Source organism: Molothrus ater, chromosome 1 (genome assembly GCF_012460135.2).
Source record: "Molothrus ater isolate BHLD 08-10-18 breed brown headed cowbird chromosome 1, BPBGC_Mater_1.1, whole genome shotgun sequence".
In the NCBI taxonomy this organism is placed as follows: Eukaryota; Metazoa; Chordata; class Aves; order Passeriformes; family Icteridae; genus Molothrus; species Molothrus ater.
This window is the reverse complement of record NC_050478.2, coordinates 145411589-145433617: the sequence shown is the minus strand read 5'-3', so window position 1 is coordinate 145433617 and position 22029 is coordinate 145411589. Positions and strand designations below refer to the sequence as shown.

Sequence of the window (22029 nt, the reverse complement as noted above, 5' to 3'; positions counted from 1 at the left end):
AAATCCCCCAACAGATTTAATTATGTATTTTGTCATTGCAATTTAGAATGTGCAGAAAATGTTCTCCAAAGAAAATCTGAAGTCCTTTGCAGCAGTGATGCCTAAAAGCAGGAGCAAGCAGCAAAATGCTAACACAAGCCTTCTGAGCATTTTTTCTTCTGACTTGAAAAGCAGAAATCTACAAAACAACAACACACAGATGCAAAAATAGACTTAAGACTTTTAAATAAAACCATAAGTTCAGTATAAATGTAGCTGCAAGCACTGCATGAGATCAAATGTACAGAAGACCATGGTTGGAAGGGAGTCTGAGCCCAGGCACAGCAGGTAGGCAGCAAGCCAGACACGGGGTGGTCCATAAGCTAGAGAAATGATGAATTGCTCTAAGCTCATATTAGAAGCTAAACTGAGATCAGTACAAACAACCTTGCCAATTTTATGGTGAGATCATTTAGCAAGAGCACAGTGATTAGCTGGAGGCCTGCTTTTCCCAAGCTTTGCTGAACTTATCTGCCTAAATCCCTGGAACAAGCCCAGCCTATCTGAAGAAATTTACTAGCTCAACATGTGGAGCAGAGACATTATGTGCCAAAACATGTATACAACAACCCTTCCCAATGATGATATCAAAGAACATTAGGCCTAAAGCCATGAGGATGGAAAGGAAAACTAAAAAAATTTGTAATTTGTTAACTTTTCTAGATGGTAGTTGAGACACTGAAGTAGATTGGAGTACAGGTTTTGTAAGCAGAAAGGAAGAGACTGTAAATTTCAGATACTCAATGTGCTCATCCCCAGATGTACCAGATCCAGGACAACCCTGTGCTCAGGTTTTTATGATCTGTTACAAGTGACAAGCCTGCACAGGTAGTTTGTAGTCTACCAAACAGACAAGATTGGGAAAAAGCATTGTCCTTCTTTGAAATCTAGAAAAGATCTAGTGATATTACCCAGCTGCTCAGCTCAGTGTCAGTGGTGGTCAGGTGTGAAATGCTATACAGTACCTGAATTAAGAGATGTGCAAAAGGACATCAGAAGCCCACAGACTGAATGCCATCTAGAATGAAAATTACCCCCTAAATCTGGCACCAATCTGAGATAGATGACTTCTTCATGACAGACTTTAACCTGTCTGGGGATCATGCTGGAAATCAACATCAGCACTGCATTTCCAAGAGAGCATCTAATAAGACAAAACACGAATTGTTTTTACATATTATTAATTTTCTTAGTGCTGTCATAAATTTCATATAAGCTTCAAGCCCAACCACAAGTAAACTAACCTCCACTTTTTCTTTAAGAAAGGAAAAGAAAATCTGCTTTCAAGACAAGCCCATGAGGAGGGAAATGTTTTGGGGCACACAGGCATTTGAGGGTCAATTTATCCCATTAAAGGTATAAAATAAACATTATTTTTTCTCTGTCAATTTAGAAGCTACTCATTTCTTACAGATCCAAGAGGATATCTGACCAGATTTCCCCCAGAAAAGGCAAGACTCCAGTAGAGCAGGTTGCTCAGAGCCCCATCCAGCCTGGCCTTGAACACTTCCAGAGACATTGTGTCCAAAACTTCTCTGGGCAACTGTGTCACTACCTTACCACCCTCACACTTTCTTCCTAGTATCTAACATAAATGCCTCCTCTTCTGATTTAAACCTCTTCCCCCTTGTCCTGTCGCTACCTGCCCATGTAAAAAGTCTCTGTCTCTCTTTTTTATAAGCTGCTTTTATAAGTAATGGAAGGCTACAATGACTCAATCATGAAGCTTTCTCTTTTCCAGGCTGAGCAACCCAAAATCTTTCAGCTGGAGAGTCAGAGCTGGAGAGAGGAGGAGAAATGGAGGAAATCGATTTTGATTGGGACCTGGAGATGCCCATGCAGTAAGACATAGTTACAAATAAGTCTATAAAAGAGAAGTTCCTTTTCTAATGTAGACCACAAAGCCACGTGGTAATTGCACATGGATGCATCTTGTTCACTTCCCATAGTCACTGCAAAGCATAAATGACAGGCAGAACAGCATGACTAAAATATCAATGCCTTGAAAAAATATTTATGCTAATAAAAGTCAGATAATTTGCACTGACAAATTAATCTGATCTAGTCCACAAAATAAACCCCCCTGGTAGTCAAATGTATGAGTGTTTTGGCTCCAAAAATGTGCTGGAGCAAGTCACCAGGTCTGTGCAGTGCTGTAGAAGATTTCAGGTTTGGTTATAAGCAGTAACCACACTTGTGAGACACTCAGTAGATCACTGGGATCTTTGGCACTGGTGAAATGTGTCAAAACCCACCCAAAACTCTCCTCAGCTTCTCTGATAAGGAGCTGCATTCACAGCTGCTGGGTGCAAACCCAGGGCCCCTCTCTGCTACATGCAGAGGGGATCATTGCATTGACCTCACAGGAGTTTGGACAACTCTACATAAAATGCCTGATTTTAATACAGCCAAAGGTAGAAAACATAAACTCTACATTGGAAGAGTAGAGCATGACTTTGCTGTTTGAACTCAGCTTGAACCTCTCTGTGTCTGCAGAACAGGAGGGGTGACAATTCTTTTGCTACAAGGAAAACTGTGAGCTGCCCAGACCACAGAGGAACATGCAGCTGCCAGGGAGAAGGGAATGAATGCAGGTGAGGGATGAGTTCCCTATGAAGATATCAGTACGGACAGGGAGAGGTGGGAAACCCAGAGCTGCTACAAGGGCTATAACCTCAGGGTTTTGCTGGTGCTGCACCTGGGAAGAACAAATTTCTACCCACTCACCCACAGAAATATCCTTATTCAGCTTTTAGCATATGATTTTGTCTGAATGTCTGGAAGAGCTCAGATATGGTGGAACACCGCAGCTGAGCACCTTCAAGAAACCTGCTTTAGAAAAAAAGGGTTTCTGCATTTTCTTCACTTAAGAGGAACAATGATGTGGCAGCCAGCACGCTCCTCAGGCTGGATGTGCCTGTTGCTCCAGCAGCAGAGAGGTTTCACTCAGGATGGCAGAGTCCATGCAACCAGGTCCTCACCAATGGGTATGATATCACAAATGCCATCAATTAAACAGGGTGTGACATCCCCAATGCCATCTATTAAATAGTGTGCAGACCCAGAAGGAAAACAGACACAGGTGAAGATTTTGTTCTGGTATGAAGGGCTGAAACACCCCTGGAATGTAATTTATCCAAAGCTGAGGTCTATTAGACACTTTCTCATCTCATGCACTAAAAATTCTCTTTACAGAATTCTGGTACATTGGTTTTCTGCTGGTGCTCTTGCCAGGGAATTTAATGATTTCAATTACTGTGGATTAAACTTAGAAGTTTCAATTATTTCCCCTCCACAAAAACAACATGACAAAATGGGGATTGTGAAGGACAGAAGTGTTTTCACCAACAGCAGGAGGAAATCCTGCTCCTTTTGAATGAACTATTGAGCTACAGCAGGATGTATAATTTGTGAGGATGTGCTAAAAGAAGAAGGAGGGGAAAGAAAGGATGCTCTAGACAGAGAAGTTAGAAATGTCCTTTAAGGAGAGAAACTGGTGATGCTGAAGCAACACAACTGCAAGATCTGAAGGGTTACACTCTGTGTTTACAGAGCCATCCAGTAGGAAACACAGCTGTATCAACAGGAAGTGGAATCTGGAGTCAGAAGTGCATTTTTAAACTTGTCCTTTTCTTTCTCAAACCTACCAAGGAGATTAACAGTGGGGATTTAACACAAAAAAGAAAGACCACAAGCGTGCACACTCTGTAGCAACAAAGGACAGAGAGAGGAGAGGGCAGATCCAATGTGCTGGCACAGCACTTATCAGCAGTAGCATCCTCTTCCCAGCCCACCATGAAGACATAAAGCCTATTCAAGGCTCAAGGAAGTCTCACATGATGGGAATTTACTGACATGGGGATGACTGACAGGCCCTTGGGTCGAGCTGAGCCAGAATCAGACAAAGTTGTGTGGACCAGACCTCCATAGCTCTCCATCTCAGCATACACCCCCACATCTTGCCTGGCCTCCGCATCTTTTCCCCTCCCTCCCCTACTCTCTGTGGTTGAATACCCTTCAGAAATTATAATTTCAATTTTGTATTTCTCAATTCCTTCAGCCAAGCTCCCAGCCCCAGAGGAGTGTCCAACTCTCATGGCTTTCAATACAAACCTCAGACACAAAGTAAAGAAAAATAAAGAGATGTTAGAATATAGGTGTGGATCAGGTTCCTGACCCTACCCAGAGCTCCCATTAGCTTTCCAAGTAAACAATGCAATTCCGCATTTTAACTGTAATACAAAAGGACTTTTCTTCCTCCACCCCCCATTCCTGATATAGTTCATCACAACTCTGCAAAAGTGGCAGGAATTGCATTAGCATTTTACCAGAAGGTGAGTAAAAAACCTGCAAATTTTGTTACAGGACACTTGGAGTGTCCTTCCTACTCAGTCTCTTTTATTAGAAAAAACAAACCACAGACACACAAGCAAGCCAGCCTGCTACAGAGACTGATGCAAAATGAGAAGGAACAACATTTCATTTTTCCAAATACACTCATTTTGCAAGCCAAGAACTAATGATTTCAAGTCTGCTACAAACTGCATGGTGGCTGGGGGGAGTTTAAGGCTGACCTTTAGGGACCAGAGTCTCACTCCCCATGTTCACAGAGCTCACAGCCATTAAAGCCCCAGGTCAGAAGAGAAAACAGATACTGCCTGCTTGGTAGTGGCTGCAGAGAGAGGATGCCTGGGCTTCACAGTCACTCTGCACATTTTTACCTTATTTTCAATCATTACGAGAGATTTAAATCCATATCCTGTTTCTTTGGGGGTTTTATTTCAGGTAATTACCCAGCTCAGGGGAAATGGTGATGTATCATTTCATGCCATAGATTTTAATAGCATCAAATAACCCACACAGATTGACCCCCAAACCCCCCCCAAACAAACAAACAAACAAACAAACAAACAAACAAACCCTCCCCCAAACAAACAAAACCCCAAAAACAAACAAACAAACAAAAACCCAAAACCAAATATTGTCTTACACTTTAATAGCAGCAAAAGGAAATAAGATGATCACAAAATATTATGAGATTTAAAAAATACCCAGAAGAACCAGGAGTTTCCACAGGCAGAGACTGAAAATCCAGGGCAACTGCCAGGAGGCAGCAGGTATGCTCATAACATTAAGATCATTCAGAATGTCTGCTATTCAAATATCTCAGAAAGATTTATTCAATGTTCGTGAGAAGGGAATAAAAGAATGGGTTCGTTCCAAAACAGTATTTCCTCAGCACTGAACCGGGGTTCATGAGGAAGTTCCCATCAACAGATGTTCTGAGATGGTCTCTGCATCTCAGGTTTAAGGGAAATCTCTTTTTAATAGTTTGGCTACTTGATAACATTCTTCAAAAAAAACCCTTGAATTCAGATTCAAAATTTTCACCTTGATGTTCTCTCAGATTTGTAAAGTTTCCTTACTTTGTCATGGGCAATTTCACCACATCTGGTCTGTGTTGGTCTGGATTTCCAGAGCTCACATTTAAAATTCAACAGACCTGGCACAGGAAAGTTCCTTCTCTTGGCTGCTAGCTCATGGCTGGGAAAAGAATTCTTTCCCTTTCTGAAAATCAGCAGCACTTGGCTGAGAATGTTTGTCATGCAAGGCTTGGATAAAGCTGGTTATAAAGGTGGATATAAAGGTGGTCAGCTCCCAGGGCCAGTGCATTGTGACAGCTTTGAATCAGGTGTTTGCTCCCATCCTGGAGCCCACGTCAAGGGAAGCCCATTGAGTTTGCAGGAATGCCCCAACAAAGGCAGGAATGAGGCATCTGAGTCCATGTTCTCAGAAGGCTAATTTATTACTTGATGATACTATATTATATTAAAGAATACTATACTATACCAAAGAATACAGAAAGGATACTTACTGAATGCTAAAAGAATAATAATGAAAACTTGTGACTCTTTCCAGAGTCTCGACATGGCTTGGCCCCAGTTGGCCAATGAGTCAAAACAACTCACACCAGAAACCAATGAAACAATCACCTTTGGGTAAACAATCTCCAAAAACACATTCCAGACCAGCACAACACAGGAGAAGCAAATGAGATAAGAATTGTTTTCCTTTTCTCTGAGGCCTCTCAGCTTCCCAGGAGAAAAGCCCCGGGCGAAGGAATTTTTTCAGAGAATGTGAATGCCACAGTTGGGGCTGTGGGTGCCCAGGCCCCGAGGTCACCACCTGGGGTTCATCTGCCTTGGCAGCCCCACACTGCAGCCCTGGGAGACAAAGAGTCCCTGCTGTTGAGAGGAGAACACCACAGGGTTCTCTCAGCCACGTTTTGGCTGCCCAGAGCAGCAGCTGAGCACAGCATCAAGGATGAGAAGCCAGCAGGGAGACAGAGCCAAAGGGAATTTGGAGAGATCACCTGGATAAGTCTCCCATGTGAGGCCTGGGAGATGGGCTGATCCAAACAGTTTTTCTAAGGGATATTTTTTTCTCTTTAGTGAGAACTGCTCTGGAGGAGCAGTCAGCAGAGTGATGGCTATGGGCAGCTTCTTGTCCCATGAAAGAGAAGGCAGTGGGGGTGATGAGTCCCTGGACAGGGAGAACAGGCTGTTCCTGAAGATCTGGCCCAGAAACAGCAAAAAAGAGGAAATTTGTGCAGTGGGAATGAGGGGGCTTGGAAAAGTCAGAGCCAGCACTTGAGCCAGCCCTTGAGCCAGCCTGGGCTTTGCACTGCAGCCTTAAACCAGATATGCCTGAAGCTCAGATCCTCTTTTAATACACAACAGAAAGCCCCAAAAAGCAGATGTACCTTCCCTACCACCCCTAACAAAAGCTGACACATTGCAAATGTAGAAGAAAGAAAATAGAGAGAGGCCTTGACTTTTACAAGACTTTGGAGGCAAAACCATAGCTTTTGAATTAAATACAGTGGAAACTACAAGTAAGGAAAAGGGAACACTTCCTGGCACAAATTCAGTAAGAAAAAAAGAAAAGGAGTGAAATTATAAATATAGAAAAAGGATGAATTGAGCTGGAGAATTAATCTCTTGGATCCCAAGGTCAGTGGAAACAGAACTTAAATTCAGAGCTTTGGTAAAAAGAGACACCAGAGAATGAACCTAAAAAACTGATGCAATAATTAAATATAAAGGCTGGTATACTTAAAGGTATCACCTCTCCAGCTTGGAATGCACATACATCACATGCACAAGCAAGAAGAGGGTGTCACATTCTGTTTCTAGGAGGGAGTACTTATGGTGGAAAGAAGTAACTTTCATGAGGGTGATATTGTTAAATGATCCTGTTTTAATCTGGGGCCCCAGAGGTGAAGTGACTGTCCCACAGGCAGACAGGATATCTGTGGCAGAGCCAGAAATAGCAGTTAGATTTCTTGTTCCTGCACTGCAACCATGATCCCTCCTCCTACACACAGGTAATAAACTGAGTTCTTACTGGATGCAAAAAAGAAATCATTCCACTGAGCTGCCTCTCAGGTGGTGTCAGCTCAGCAAAGCCAGATTCTTAGTGTTTGGCTTTCAACCCTCACATGCACCTGATGCCTGCAAAAGGGCAGAACTCTTTCACCTCTCCAACACCTTCAAATCCCACACATCAGTGGTGATCAGTAGTTTATAGCTTGATGGATCTGTGCAGAGTGATGAAATGGGTCTCTCACACGTGATTCCCTCTTGCTTGCAGGCAGCTCTGATACTGCTGAGACTAAACCAAAACGGTGACAAAATTCCTGTCTGTGATCCAGAGACCTGCTGACACTATGAATGTCATAAACACAGAACAAAACAAAGCAAAACCAAACAGAGCTTTGCTCAGGCCAGCATATTGCTGCCACTTCCCCATCCCAAACCATGCCAGCCTGGAAAGTGGCAACACCTCAGCCCTTAAAGAGTTAACACTGCTGCTTGCAGCCATGGAGGAGGACAGCAGCTGTATGGTCTGTCTCTGGGAGGATGAAGATAAATTGCTAATTACGTGGTTACCAGCATTTCGGTCTCCCACGGCCCCGACACGCGAGGGCAGTGTTGGTGCACAAATGGTGCTCCCAGCAGAGCCCTGCTTCTCCCAGCAGAGCATCCCCCCGGGCCGAGGCTGCTCCATGGACACCACTTGTGCCAGAAAAACCACATTGGAGAAGGCAATGGGAAGGGGCAGGAGGTGTTAAGCCAGGATATTTATATCCTGTCAGCTCCCACTGCAGAGGCAGTTTTTCTAAGGAGGTTTCCCTTGTATTCTAGAGGGTAAACAATGAAACCATGATCAAGCCCTTTACAGTCATATAGTCACGTGGGAATGAAACAAATTCAATTATTTAATAAATGCTCTATAAAATGTTACAGTTTTAAAGGAGGATGCAGAGGTTTTAAAGGAATCTCAACTTTGCTGCTGTAGGATCCATTTACTCCTCTAATCAAATACTCCAGGCTCCCAGATGATACTCTGGAAAGCATTTTAATATAGCTGGGACAGAGAGAAACAGTGAAAAATACAGCACAAACATCTCCTCAAGTGCAAGCAGACTCTCTGTATGATATTTATGGAAAAATTGACACAAACCAAAAAAATACAAAGGGAGTGGGGGGTGGTGCATATATGCATATGTGTACTATATATATATACACACACATACGTAAACCACACAAAATTAAGCATATCATCTTTAAAAAGCAGAAACATCTTACTTGAGCCTGAACCTAGTTATGTAATGCATTGTTCCACCACAAACCCAGGAGCTCACCCACACCCAGGCAGCTTTGGTGGGCAAGGAACTCACCAGCCTCAAAAGCAGGATCACACCCCCTCTGTGGGGAGCCCCAGTGCACTGAGCAAAAACACCACAGGTTTTGATGCAAAATCTGGAAATATAAGTCAAACAACCTCCCAAATTCCACCACCTATGACCCCTTTGTCAGGCTCCAGGACTGCTGTGCCTCATAGAATAAATGTCATTTTAAAAATGTGCCCTTGGGACGCCACTAGAACAGGAAAATTAATAGCGAACAGTCTCCATAAATGAACTGCAGTGTTAAATAGCAGGGATGTCATTTTACATTTAACTGCTAGGGTCAAATGTGGAAATAAAACTCACAAAGGAGCCAAATGAATTTGCCCTCGTTCTCTTACTTCAGTGTTTATCAGCCCACACACAGATGCTGTGGGTATGATCCAGTCCTGTAAGTCCAAGATCTTGCAGGAAATATTGCCAGCAGTACTTATCAATAAATCACCTGCCAAATGGCCAAACTAGTTAATGAAACCTGGCTATTTTCCTTATTATTGTTTTCCAGCCTTTTCCCCCTCCTCATTAAAATGTACCTGAAGAGTTTTATCATGTAATCCATTTGCAGATTCTTAGCACTGGCTGCAGTTTTGTGGTTTGGTCCTTCCTTGCTAAACAGCTAAAATAACCCAGCTGTTAGTCTCAACCCCAGGAATTGGTAGCCTAGGGGCAGCCAGGAACATGTGCCAGCCATTCAGAGGAGAATTTAATTCTCCCTGTGTGGATTTCAGTGTCTCTGCCTCCTTATCAGCCCAGATACAGAGTTCTCTTTGTCACAGCTGATACAAGTTGGTGACCATAAATGTGATCTATGGCCTCCTTGGTCATCACATACACCCAGGAATTTACTGGTGGACTTGGAAAAACCAGAAAGGAGGATTTGCAAGTCCAAAACCTCAGATACAGAGTGGCCTCACATGCCCACGGCTATGAGAATGCCAAGGACACATCAGGCATGGCAGAGATGATGGCACAGGGGTGTAGAGCACAGCAAGGAGATGCTATGGGATAGTCATGGCCCTTTCTGGGGAAGTTCCCAGTCTCTCTGCAGAGCCCTGGTATATTATTGTTCACCCAGTGCAAGAAGTCTGGTCCCTACATGGATAAAACAAGTCCACCAGAGTCATTGCTTTGGGTGATTAGTGCTGTGCCCAAAAGGCATCAAACTGTGTTCCAGCAAAACCATGCTCCATTTCTTACTCTATATTCTTCTTTTCAAAGGACAAGGATGTGTGCGCAGAAGAGGAAACTTCAGCAAGAGAAAAAAACCCAACCCCCTGCCCATCCTGCCATCAAATGTAACTGAAAGAGCTTCAGTAAGAAAACAACAAAAAGAAAAGCCTGATTGTAGTGTGAAAGACTGGTGGAGCATGGAAAGAATCAAAACCTTTAGGCCACTCAGAAATTAAAATGTGAGTTGCATTTACAAATCCTAGAAAAGGGAGAGTTCAGTAGTTCATGCAGCTACAAATCATTGCTCCCTTCTAATGAAAATAAAATCATTATTATGAAAATATTATCATTATTTTTAATAATGATAGTCAGTGGGTCATTCAGAGCAACTTTGGTCAGAGCTGTGAAGCCTGTGTGGGCTGCACTGTTCCTGGTGGCATACAGATAATTTTCTGTCAGGAATTGTACAGAATTACAAAGTTGGTTACTACTCCTGACTTTACTGTGTTCTTTTCCTTACACACAGATACTGCAAGGGTGCAAGGGGTAATGGTTTTAAACTGAAGGAAGGGCAATTAGGATTAGACATAAGAAGATTTTTGGAAGGATGTTTGAACACTGGCACTTGTTGCCCAGAAAGGTGGTGGGTGCTCCATCCCTAAAAACACTGATGGTCACGTTGGAGGGCTCTGAGCAGCCTGGTTGAGTTGAAGATGCCCCTGCTCATTTCAGCAGGGTTGGACAGTTTGACCTTTAAAAATCCTATCCAACCCAAAGCATTCTAAAATTCTATGACTACACATGATATTTACATATTTCTGTATCTAATGTAAATACTAACTGAGTCAAGCCACACAGTTGCATGTTAGAGATGTAATAATAAAACCAATCCATCATATCTACTTCCAAGCCTTTCACTGGAGATTGTTTCAATGTGTTTGGAAGGGAAAGGGCAGGTTTACTTTGAGATGAGTAGGAGTTTGTTTCATGCTGGACCAAGAGATCTTGCTGCACCTTCCCACCACCAAGCATGAGATGTTTTTTCCAAGGAAATCCTGTGAATTTGCAATGCAAGCTCATAGGATAAGGTCCTTTTGCAGTGCTGGAATTGCTCTGTGACAGCAAAGGTTTAACTGTGCAGGTGTCCAGCAGCATCAGGGTCCAGGTGACTCATAACCCTCTGTGGATGAGCCCACAATTATTTCTGCAAATCCCTCTCAGGTTTCCTTTTGGGCTCATTGCTCACCATCCTGGATTTCATGAAACTTGGCCTTCCAACTTGCTCATCTCTCATTTGCTTTATAGGTTAAGTGGAATGACAGACCCAGACTAATAAAACAGAAGAACAACGTGGGAGCTATTGAGAAAGAGAAGAGGAACTGAGATGACCACAGAGTCCTGGAATGCATTACCAACCCAAGTATTAGAAATTCATTATTTGAGCTGTGCCACAAAGTTCAGCTTAAGTGCTTTCTTCCACGGCCATTTCAGCCTAAAGGCTCTCCTTTCCTTCCCCAACCACAAGAATATTTACTTGTGGGACAGAGTCAGTGGCTGGCACCCACAGAGGTAAAAATGCCCTTTTTCCCTTTTGCTTTCCCACACCTTGCCCAGATGCAAGGATTACAAAGCCCAGCAGTAGACGACAAGAAAATACAAGGGATTAAAAGGATTCCAGAAGCTTCACCCAGGACGCCAGAACAAACATGACATTTCCATGTGGATGCAAATAAAGAACAGAGCACCAGCAGAGATACATCCCAAAGCTGGGAGACCACCAGGCTGTAGAAGAACCTGTGATCCTCACCCAGAGCTAGGAAACCCAGAGCAGCACTGGAGAATGCCTGCACAGAGCTCCTAAAGCAGCAGAGTCCCTTGACCCTGCAACACATCTGTAAAAATCACATCTGTGATCTCCTGCAGCAATGGGAAGCTGAAGAGAACTCACCTCAGGGTGCAGCAAACCCTGGGTGCTACAACATATGAAGAGGCAATGATGGGGAAATTGGGTGCTGGAAGTCCAGTCCAACTTGAACACACAAAGGAAACAAAAGGGGAGCATTTCTTTGGGCCTATCAACTACCAGTCAATGTTTCTACTCAACAGAAAGGGAAAATTGTGCTTTTGAGATAAGGGCCATAAGAATGAGGATGCTTGATCTATATCATATGAAAGCAAAGGGGGAAGCAGGAGGAATAAATTAATGCAAGACACCTACCCAAACCTCCTACTGACATATCTGAAAGACTGAGTAAAATCTCACCCTGCTTTCTGGCCCACACTTTGAGACACTGTCAGGTTCAATGTCCAAATGTATCTTCAGCTGAAGCTGTGGGTGTCCAGCTTTTGCCAGGCCACAGCTGCCAAGGTTCGCATACATTTCTTGGGTTTATAAACAGTTTCAATTCCACTCATGCATGAGAGCCAGGGCTGTCCAGACAGGAATGCTCAAGACCCCTCTGGGACACTGAGACATCCAAAAGGAGAAGTTCTCAGTAAGCTGAGCCCTGGCAAAATGCTAGAGCAACTCTTAACATGCTAACCTGGGAGCCCAGAGCTTCTGAAGAACAAATGTCCCATATGGGTATAGAGGACTTCTGAAATTTTTAACCATAGCACTCGGGAAGGCAGGAGAAAGTAAACATGAGTCTTTGAAAGGACAGACACACAGAATCACCACATAAATCTCACACTATTGCTAAAATCCACAGCTATCACTTTTAACTAATGCTTTCTCCTGGAGAAGCCTCCCCTGAGGGCAGGACTGCTGCAGTGTGGAATGGGGATAGGACCAGTCCCAGGGGACATAAACAGGCACAGCTGTGAGGAGGGTGAGGAAAGCAATCCCTGTCCACAGCCCTGTTGTGGTTGATGCTGGAAAAGATATTGTTTCACACTACCAAAGCAAATTCAGACCCTTCCAGGAGAAATTCTGAAATAAAATGCATCAGGTCCTACTTCTCTCAGCAGAAACTCTGTGTGTGTGTGTGTGTGTGTGTGTGTGTACTTGGGAAGCATCTTCATCAAAACCAGACCTGGGTGTGGGTCTCTGATCCATGTGAAGAACATTCAGTGCTACCTTCAGGATGTTGCCTTAGCAATGACTTCACTCTGCAAGGGGATGTGTGAGGGGGGTCTGCCAAATGAAAGATCAGCTCTGGGAAGGCCCTGTGCACAATGCAGCCATACCCATGGGAGCTGTGTCTGCCAGCTCCAAGCCTCAAGATGTTAAATTTCCATAGCTGAATCTTCAGCTGCTATAACCAGAGCAATTTAATCGCTGACTACAATTTATGGAAGTGTAGGATAAGAGCCCTTCTGCAGAGAAGTGTATCCAGTCTACCTCTGGTAACCAGATGTTGTCAAGCAAGAGGGAATAGTGGGAAGGTTAGAAGGACAAGGCACAGCAATTTTGAACCTGTGCTGCCTGAGATAATCTGTGCATCATTAGCCATGGTGCAAACCAGGAGCATTCTGTCAAGAAGCACTTAACAGGTAAAGCTCAGCTCACCCTCCCTGGGGTACCATGGGATTTTTGCAGGGAAGAATAAAGGTGTCACTTTGTCTTTTCTTTGTGTTTTTGTTTTGCTTTGTTTTGGTTTTATGTTTATGTTTGGTGAAAATATGGTTTTTCCTGGAAGAGCCCAAAGACATTTTAAATTTTTTCCTACTACCAAATCCAAATATTTCAAAGATTAAATTCTTGGGTTTATATCTGTAAGATAAATCTCTTAAAAGAAGTAAAAATAACACATTGTGATTCTTAACACACAGCCTGAGGCAGCCCTGAGCCTGGGTCATTATCAGTTACTATGTAGTGAAATATGTGTCCGCAAATGAGATGGTGCCAAATAAAACCATTTTTGAGCATCTCTCTCCTCCTTCCCACCCATCAAAGCCAAAAGCTTTGTGTTTGTGGACCATGACTGCCATCACATCAGATAAATCAATACCTGCCTAGTAGTAGATGTGATGAAGAACAACTTGATTCTTTGCTTTATTTCTCTATTTGAGAAATCTGCAGGTTTGCATTCACCCTATTATTTTTTATTTTAGATTGTCACATCTACACACCTCCCATTCTTCCACTTCAAATGTTTTAGAAACCTCCAATGCTGTTCTTCCTACCTAAGCTCCTTTACTAATTTTCTACAAAGTACAGAATAGTTTCTTTAACCACCACCCTGGTTTAGGACATTTTGTCCTTTCTGAATAAGTGGTCTCACACTTCTGAGTCATCAGGACTGGAGACTGAAGATGCTGGCTCTAACTCCTCAATGTGCAACACTGAAAGGAGCCAACATATCCAGTTTTAAAGTCCTTGCTGCAAAAATGACTCAGGCACTGAGGAATCTCAGCCTGGTTAGGGACTTAGGCTCCCATGGTCTCTGTCCTTACATATGTATGTATATATATATATGTATATATATATATATATATATATATATATATATATATATATATAAAAGCCAACAAAGTATTTCAATAAATTTTTCAAAACTTATGCCTAAAATTCCAGCTATGTTCAGTTATTTTTTTCTTCACAAGTCCATCACCTGTGCAGTTTTGCCCTAATAAAAACCCCTGTTGATAAAATTTCTTAAGAATTGAATAACTAGTTTCAAACAGTACCAGGAGATGCAGAACCTGAGAGCTGCCTTCTGAAATGCCTTTGAGACCTGCCTGACCTTCCTATATTATCTCCTCTGCCTTTCTCCCTAGAACAATATTATATCTAACCCAGAGGGTCAATCCTCTTCTTTCCCAGTGGAACATCTTTTTCTGCCCTAGTTCTTCCTATATGTGAAGAGTGACAAGGAGCCAGGGAGACCACAGGGCTTGGCACAGTGTGCACAGTGACCTGCCTGGTGCTACCACTCCATGGATGTCTCTGCAGAGTTAGAAAGATCTTTATTACTGTTGTGGTGATGCCAGCAAAAACAAAAAGCTATGGATGATGAATTGGGACAGTGTTGGAGCTTTACCAGGACTCGCCTGTTATGACTCTCATGACTTATCTAAAATATCTCATGAGCTGGGTGGCCACGCCAGATAAATATTCACAAAGTAATTGCAATATTCCTTGTTTCTTCATACAGTGCCCTTAATCAGACCAAACTAAGAATTCTCTGCTCCCAAAAGTCCTTTCAATACTCCACAGGCTAATACTCCCTCCCAGATGCTCTGCCCACCTCTTTCACTGATCTGTGCTGTACACATTTTTCATCCCTGTTTCCTCCCTCCCTTGTATATGACAAACAGAAACCTGCTTTCCTCAGCCTACCAAGCTCCCATCACATCCCAGCTCAGGCATGGAGAGGGTCCAGAGAAAGCCAATTCATTACTGGGGAGAAATTATCCCCACTCATTGGTTTCCAAGTACAACTTTCCAAGTTCCAACCCCATGGGTGTGTTCAGGAGGTGACAGTGTCCCCAAATGCCCCAAGGAGCAGCTTCACCTGGTCTATTCAATGGAGAGCTTGAGCTAGAACTCTTGAGACCCAGGAGGCTTTTTAGGCTATTTTTAAACTGTTTTGAACTCTTTTTAGATACCCTTTAGACCAAACAGGCTGCTAGGAGCATCTGGATTGCACTCACTTGCCTATCTGCTCAGCAAGAGCATGTGCCTGCATGTATTGACATAGAGATTTTCATTCCACAGCAGGTTTTTCACAAAAATCTTTGATACCAAGGGAGCCCAGGACAACCCCTGCACAATTTACAAGGCTTGCACAGATCTCTTCTAGTGACAGTGTTTTTGGGGGCAGGGGGCACCTCCCTCCTTTGATTTTTTCCCTGCCGAACAAAAATCAGCTGTGGTAGAACCAGCTTCCCGCAGGAGCACAAGAGGTGCAGTTTGTTTGCCGTCGGTTTTGCGGTGTGTTTTATTTTACAGAAGCCGCCCTGTTATCAGCATCCACGCAGGACTTATCTCTGTGCCATCTGCCGTCACCCAGGTGTGCTGCTCTCCTGGTTTAGAGTCTCGCTGCATCTCACAAGACACGAGCCAGCCCCTGATGCACAGCGGATGCAAAATCTGGGCACAGGGATGCTCAGACACCGCTGACACGTGTCCGGCTCCGGGAGCACCAACCTCGAGCTGGGGAGCCCACACGGGTCTCTGACATCCCGGGGATGGGATGACAGAGTGGAACTCATTCCCGGGGTCCCCGAGGCTCCCCGAGCCCCGAGTGCAGCGCTGGATCGGGGATGGGGACAGGGATCGCTCACAGGCGCTGCTCCTCCCGCCGGACCCTCGGCTGCCCACGGCTGCTCTCAGCCCTGGCTCCCGCCCGGGAATTCCACCCGAGCTGTGGCAAGCACCGGGAAAGGCAAAGCAAAACTCGGGAAACGAGCGGCTTCCCGGGACCGCCTTTTCCTAAGAGGAGGGGGAGGAAAGCGGCTCCAAGAGATCGGGAGGGGATCAAACCCTGCTCCCGAGGCGGCGGCGGGAGCGGCTCCACCTGCGGGAGCGGCCGGCGGCACCTCCGGGACCCGATCCCGGTCCCAGTCCCCATCCCGATCCCGGTCCCAGTCCCCATCCCGATCCCATCCCATCCCGGTCCCGTCACGGCTTCGCCCCGCGCCGGTACCGGCACCGGAGCTGCCTCAGTCCCAGGCACTCCTGGGCACCCTCGGGAACCTGCCCTTTCCCCTCCACACCGGTCCCTGACAGCCTCAGCCGCTCTGCTGAGGGGAATCTCCTCATCCTGCTTTTGCTCCATGGCACAAATAGTAACAATGCAAAGAAAAAAAAAAAACAAAACCCTACAGTTTTCTGTGCTGATCCACCTGGATGCTGAGAAGAGCTCAACCCTGAGACACTTCTGCATCCTTTCCTTTCCTTTCCTTTCCTTTCCTTTCCTTTCCTTTCCTTTCCTTTCCTTTCCCCTCAGCTCACCTTTCCCTTCCTGCTCTCACAACTCCCCAGATCTCTGCAGTTCCCTCCTTCCCACACGCAGCACCCTGGGCTCTCCCAGCCCACCCTGCATTAAACCCCAGTGTGTTTGCAAAGTCAGCTCTCCCCGGCAGTTTCCAAACTCACCTGCAAAATGCTGCTTGCTGCTAGAATCCAGGGCAAAAGCCACCTCATCCCTGGAAGCCGGGATTAAATACATTTGATTGAACCCAGATTTAGAGCCGTTTTGAACAAAAACACCACTTTGGGGAACGCAGAGCAATCCTGAACTGGCAACCCAGCCTAGGCACTCTGCCTTTTTCTCTTGGCTCTTTGGGGATTTTATTAAAGACAGACCTGACGTCACGGTGAAGGACAAGCCCTGCATTTTTCCTCTGGAGAAACTTTTCCTGCCTTCACTTCTTCATTTTTGTGTGTGGTGTTGTCCCACCTCCTGCATTTCAGAGCATCGCCGTGAGCCAAAGGGCTCTTAAAGGGGAAGCGGCAGCGCCGGGGTCCAACACGCTGCGATTTCAGCTCAGCTCCGAGAGGCTCAGAGCTCATCCCTCACGCTGCTGAAGGCGTTCAGACTCTGGCAATGTAGCTGGTACAGCAAGAAACGTTTGATCTGGCTTTGCTGGTTACAATCAATGAGATGACACGTATACAATTATTCACAGATGTTTGATGTATTTGATTTTTAAAAAGAGTGACTTCATCTGATGAGCAAAAGGACATTTGTCCTGCACACCCTGTGGGGAACAGTCTGACAACTCCTTTGGGACTCCTCTATTTACAGAGATCACCCAGATCTCTGTAAAGATCTCTTACAGAGCACCCCCAGATCACACAATCCCCTGCCATGCCTCACATCCCTTCCATGATTTCAGTGTTTAGGAGGGTGCATCAGCCCTGGGCCCAGTTACCCTTCTATCCCGTGTCAGCAGTGGGCATGACAAATATTGTCCAGGTACGTAGCAGTGCAAACCCCACCCTGAACTCAAACCTCACCCCAAACTCTCTGATCACCTGTATCCCTGCTAATGTGTGCCCTTACTTTAGCTGAGAAATGTCTGATGTATTTGTCTCCTTTTACTTAGGCACAGGTATAGGCTTTCCTCCAACCATTCTGAATCTAATTTGAAATAATTTGAAGTCTCTTTATCCTTAAACTAAAATAGAATATTATAAGGAAAATGAGTGCTAGCAAAGGGATGGAAAACCCTGTTAAACAGCTTCAAAGGTCTTAAATGTAAGAGTTTATTCATGGGCTAAAATAAGCATCAAGCAAAATTTAAAAGTAGGCAAACTTTTCTTCTTGATGTGACAGGCTGGGCAGTGATGGGTGGGTGAATCACTCTGGTGGCCAAACTAGAACTGAGATGTTTCCTTAACTTCTGCTCTGCTTTGGTTACCACCTGGAACTCAGGTGTTCCAGGTTGGGTTGGGACGAGCCACTCCCAGCCCCTCAGCCTAACAAGCCATCCAACATAAGAAGAATGTGGAGCTGTTGGAGTGAGTCCAGAGGAGGTCACTAAGATGATCAGAGGGATGGGATACCTCTCCTGTGAGGAAGGGCTGAGAGAGTTGGAGTTGTTCAACCTGGCCTGGAGAAGGCACCAAGAAGACCTTACAGCACCTTCCAGTATGTAAAGGGGCTCCAAGAGAGCAGGGGAGAGTCTTTTGGCCTTTATGTAGTGACTGGACAAGGAGAAATATTTTTGTGCTGAAAGGGGCTAGATTTAGATTAGATATTAGGAAGAAATCCTTTGCTGTGAGAATTGTGAGGGACTAGAACAAGTTCTGAGAAACTGTGAATTCCTCATTCATTGAAGTGTTCGAGACCAGGGCTCTGAGCAGCCTGATCTAGTGGAAGATGTCCCTGCCTGCAGAAGGGGGGTTGGAACTAGCTGATCTTTAAATTCCCTTTGTACCCAAAGTGTTCTGTGATTCTCTCCCAGCCCTGCTGCGTGTCTGGTGCTGTGTGGTGTTGTCACAACTGCAGATTTGGCACAGCTGAATGCTCAAGGCTGGGGCTGACAGTGAGTGGGGGTAGGGAGGGTGAGAAATCTGCTCCAGTGACTTCTGGTCACACAGCAGCTTCTACGCCTCCATGCTGTGTGATGTGGCATGGGCAGAGTAATGGTTTCACACCAGCTGGACTGGGGAGCTCTAACAGATCAGTTTGTTTGTCTGGACAGACAGCTGCTCTGGGAGATGGTTCAAACAGAATTAAACTGAAGGAAGTTCCACAAGCTGTCTTCCTCCTCCAGCATCTTCACCCCTACCACAGCCTCTTCCCAGGACTCATAACCCTGAAGAGCAGGCTCAGGATTATGTTTTCTGTCAGGTTCTTCCAGAACTATGTCTGTTCTCCCTCCTCTATGTCCTCCCCATTTTTCTTCACTTCCTCCTCTGTTTGTTCAGTCCAGCTTTTTCTATTTCAATATTTCTCTCACCCTGGTGTCACCAGCACATCCTTCCTTGTACATCCTTGATATTCTGCAGGGGAATGTAGCACAGACCCTGCACTCTTGGTGTCACCTGGGTGGTGCTCACCTGCATGAGGACACTACTGAGTGCCAGACTTTGGGATCCAAACCTCTAATACTCTGTGAAGTGAAAGTAGAGAGTTTTGAGAGTTCAATTCCTCTGACCTAGGTGAAAAGGCCTCTTTTTAAAAAAAAGTGAAACTATTTGGGTTAGTCTAGGGTAAAAGGCTCAGATGTAAATCTGATAGCTAATATTTCATACAGATTGGGATTGCTGGCTTGGAGACAAAGGAGCCACGATAGCAGGTCTAGCAAAAATAACTTTCCAAATGAAGGAGGAACAAAAGTTCAAAGCTCATGTGGTATCAGACTACAACATCAAGGGAAAGAGCACTTTAGAAATGACATAAATATGGCATTGTGTTGGTTTGGGTTTTTTCCCAAAAAACATTTGGTTATCTCCCACTCTTTGACTATTTCCCCAGCGTATTTCATTGCCTCAGTGAATTCCTTAGCAAATGCTGTGGTCGAGTGTGTCAGCAAGGATGAAGTCACTGAGATGTGGACATCTGGCTGTTTGAAGCTCCACAGCCCACCTCAGCTGGCTTGTGAGAGTTTGTCATGTGATCATAAAGCAGACACTCTGGCTTGGCTTGGCTGAGACAGGGCTCAAGGACTGGCCCTGCAGCCCCAGGGCCGGGCTGCTGAGACACCCGGGTGCCTGAGCAGCCTTCTGATGGTGATTCCTGTGTGGGTATGGCACACTGGCCACTTCCAGGTGTGCCTGGGTGTCATGTAATTTCATTAAATCCCAAGTGACAGGGACATTTTGGCTCTTGTTGTGCTCTTTGATAGCAGCAGCCCAAACCTGGGCTTCTATGAGCTCTCAGGTCCCTCAAAGGATGACAATGCTGAAAGAGATCACTGCAGTCCTGTGTCACCCTGGCTTGATCCTGGGGAGTCTTGTACTGACCCCAGTAAATGAAGCCTCTAAAGACACTTCTCTGTCTAATTCAAGCACTTCAATTTAAGATCTTCAAATGATGGAAAATCCACTTCATGTTTTGATGAGTTCAGTTACATTCACTATTAAACATTTGTGCCATATTTCAGTCTGAGTTTGCTGGTTTCATCTTTCTGCCAATGTCTGCTTGGCTGATGAGAATTCAGCACTTTCTTCCAGCATATAAATATGCAAAGGTTCCATAAATCACTGCTGACTCTTCTCTTTAATAAAACAAGGAAGCCACATTGCTTTTAATTCTCAGTGTCAAATTGTTTTTTGGGAACTTGAATGTAATAGTTTAATGGCTTTTACCTCTTTACCTTTCCATGGACATTATATCTGCCCATGGCACAATCCATCACTCTACAGCCATCCACAGTGAGCAGGAAACAGGCAGAATGTCCCAGTTCAAGCTAGCTCTGATTCTCTCAGGCTGATGCTTTAATATCACTTCTTTCTCAATACATCTCTTATGCCTCTCAGCCACATAAACAGGTTTCTCAACTCAACTTCATTTTACAGTCTTCTTGGAACAAATAAACTGGGAAATTGATTGATTTATTTTATGCTGTTTGATTTGTCTGACACTTTTACTGAAGGCTGTAGCCAGCCAAAGAATACAGGGACTACTAAGAACAGAAAGAGAGCTCAGGGAGGATGGGTGCTGTTTCCTCTTGCAAATGCACGGCAGGAATAGCTCCTTGTCTGCAGCTGATTTCCTTTGTAAATAGGTGAGATCAGAGTCTACCTACAAGTCCAAGGAAAAAAAAAAACACCTTGGACTTTCCTGACTCATTGAAGGTAAAGACTGAGTCATGGATCTGGCTTTTGAATGATCCAAACCACTAGTTGTGTTAGTTTCCCATCAGGGTGCTTTTTCTTCTGCTTTTCTCTGTGATGAAGGTGACATCCCTTTCAATCAGCAGAAGGGCTGGGATTCAGGAAGCCCATCCTGGAATGGAAAGGGAGGTGGAGAATTCAAACTGCACCATCAATTATTGTTGTTATTGACACTACTTAGGAGATAGGAAGGAGAGTTACATCAGCCTGGGCCTTTGAAATATCCAGGAAGCTTTACAAACCAGAGCATGTAACCATGTGTTTTAGCTGACTCCTGATAATATCAAGCACCTGAGCACTCAGCCAGCCACCCTTAGCACAGGTAAATATTTCATTTTCAGAGATGTTGGCCTTTGCAGATAAGATCTGACATCTGAGTGAAAGAAGCTGTAATACTACAGACTCACTCTTTTGCTGCCTAAAGAGCCTTTCCAAAGAAGAAGATGGACAGGAATCACACTGGATACAGAGCCAAGAGCTCCTTTGCTGCTGTTCAGCCTCGTGTCCCCCTGATACAGTGATGCAAAAGGTACCAGGAACTAAGGGGGCAAATCCAGCACTGAATTCCCTCAGCCCTTTAGAAGATGCCAGATGAAGGGATTTACCTTGGAATGCTACTCAGCCCAGGTTTCCATTACTGAGTATGTATGCACCATCCTGTGTGGCTTGAATTCCAGGTGCCAGAACATTTGTGAGGCTGATCACACATCCAGCTGCTAAACAGAAAATCAGCTGGTCCAGGTAAACCAGCCTGACTGTCAGCACTCCAGGACCAGCTGGTCATTTCTCCAAAGAGCTGGTGTAAATCAGCTTCACTGAGTTAGGTGAGGCA

General features: G+C 44.7%; 1 protein-coding gene across 1 annotated transcript in view; it reads right to left on the bottom strand.

Moving 5' to 3' along the window:
* Positions 1 to 17129, bottom strand: part of CCN4 (cellular communication network factor 4) — a 34389-nt gene extending 17260 nt beyond the window's left edge. The window contains exon 1 of the mRNA XM_036406426.2: positions 17007 to 17129. Coding sequence (XP_036262319.1) covers positions 17007 to 17054 — 48 coding nt within the window. The 5' untranslated portion in view covers positions 17055 to 17129. The remainder of the gene's footprint in view (positions 1 to 17006) is intronic.
* Positions 17130 to 22029: the final 4900 nt, after the last annotated feature.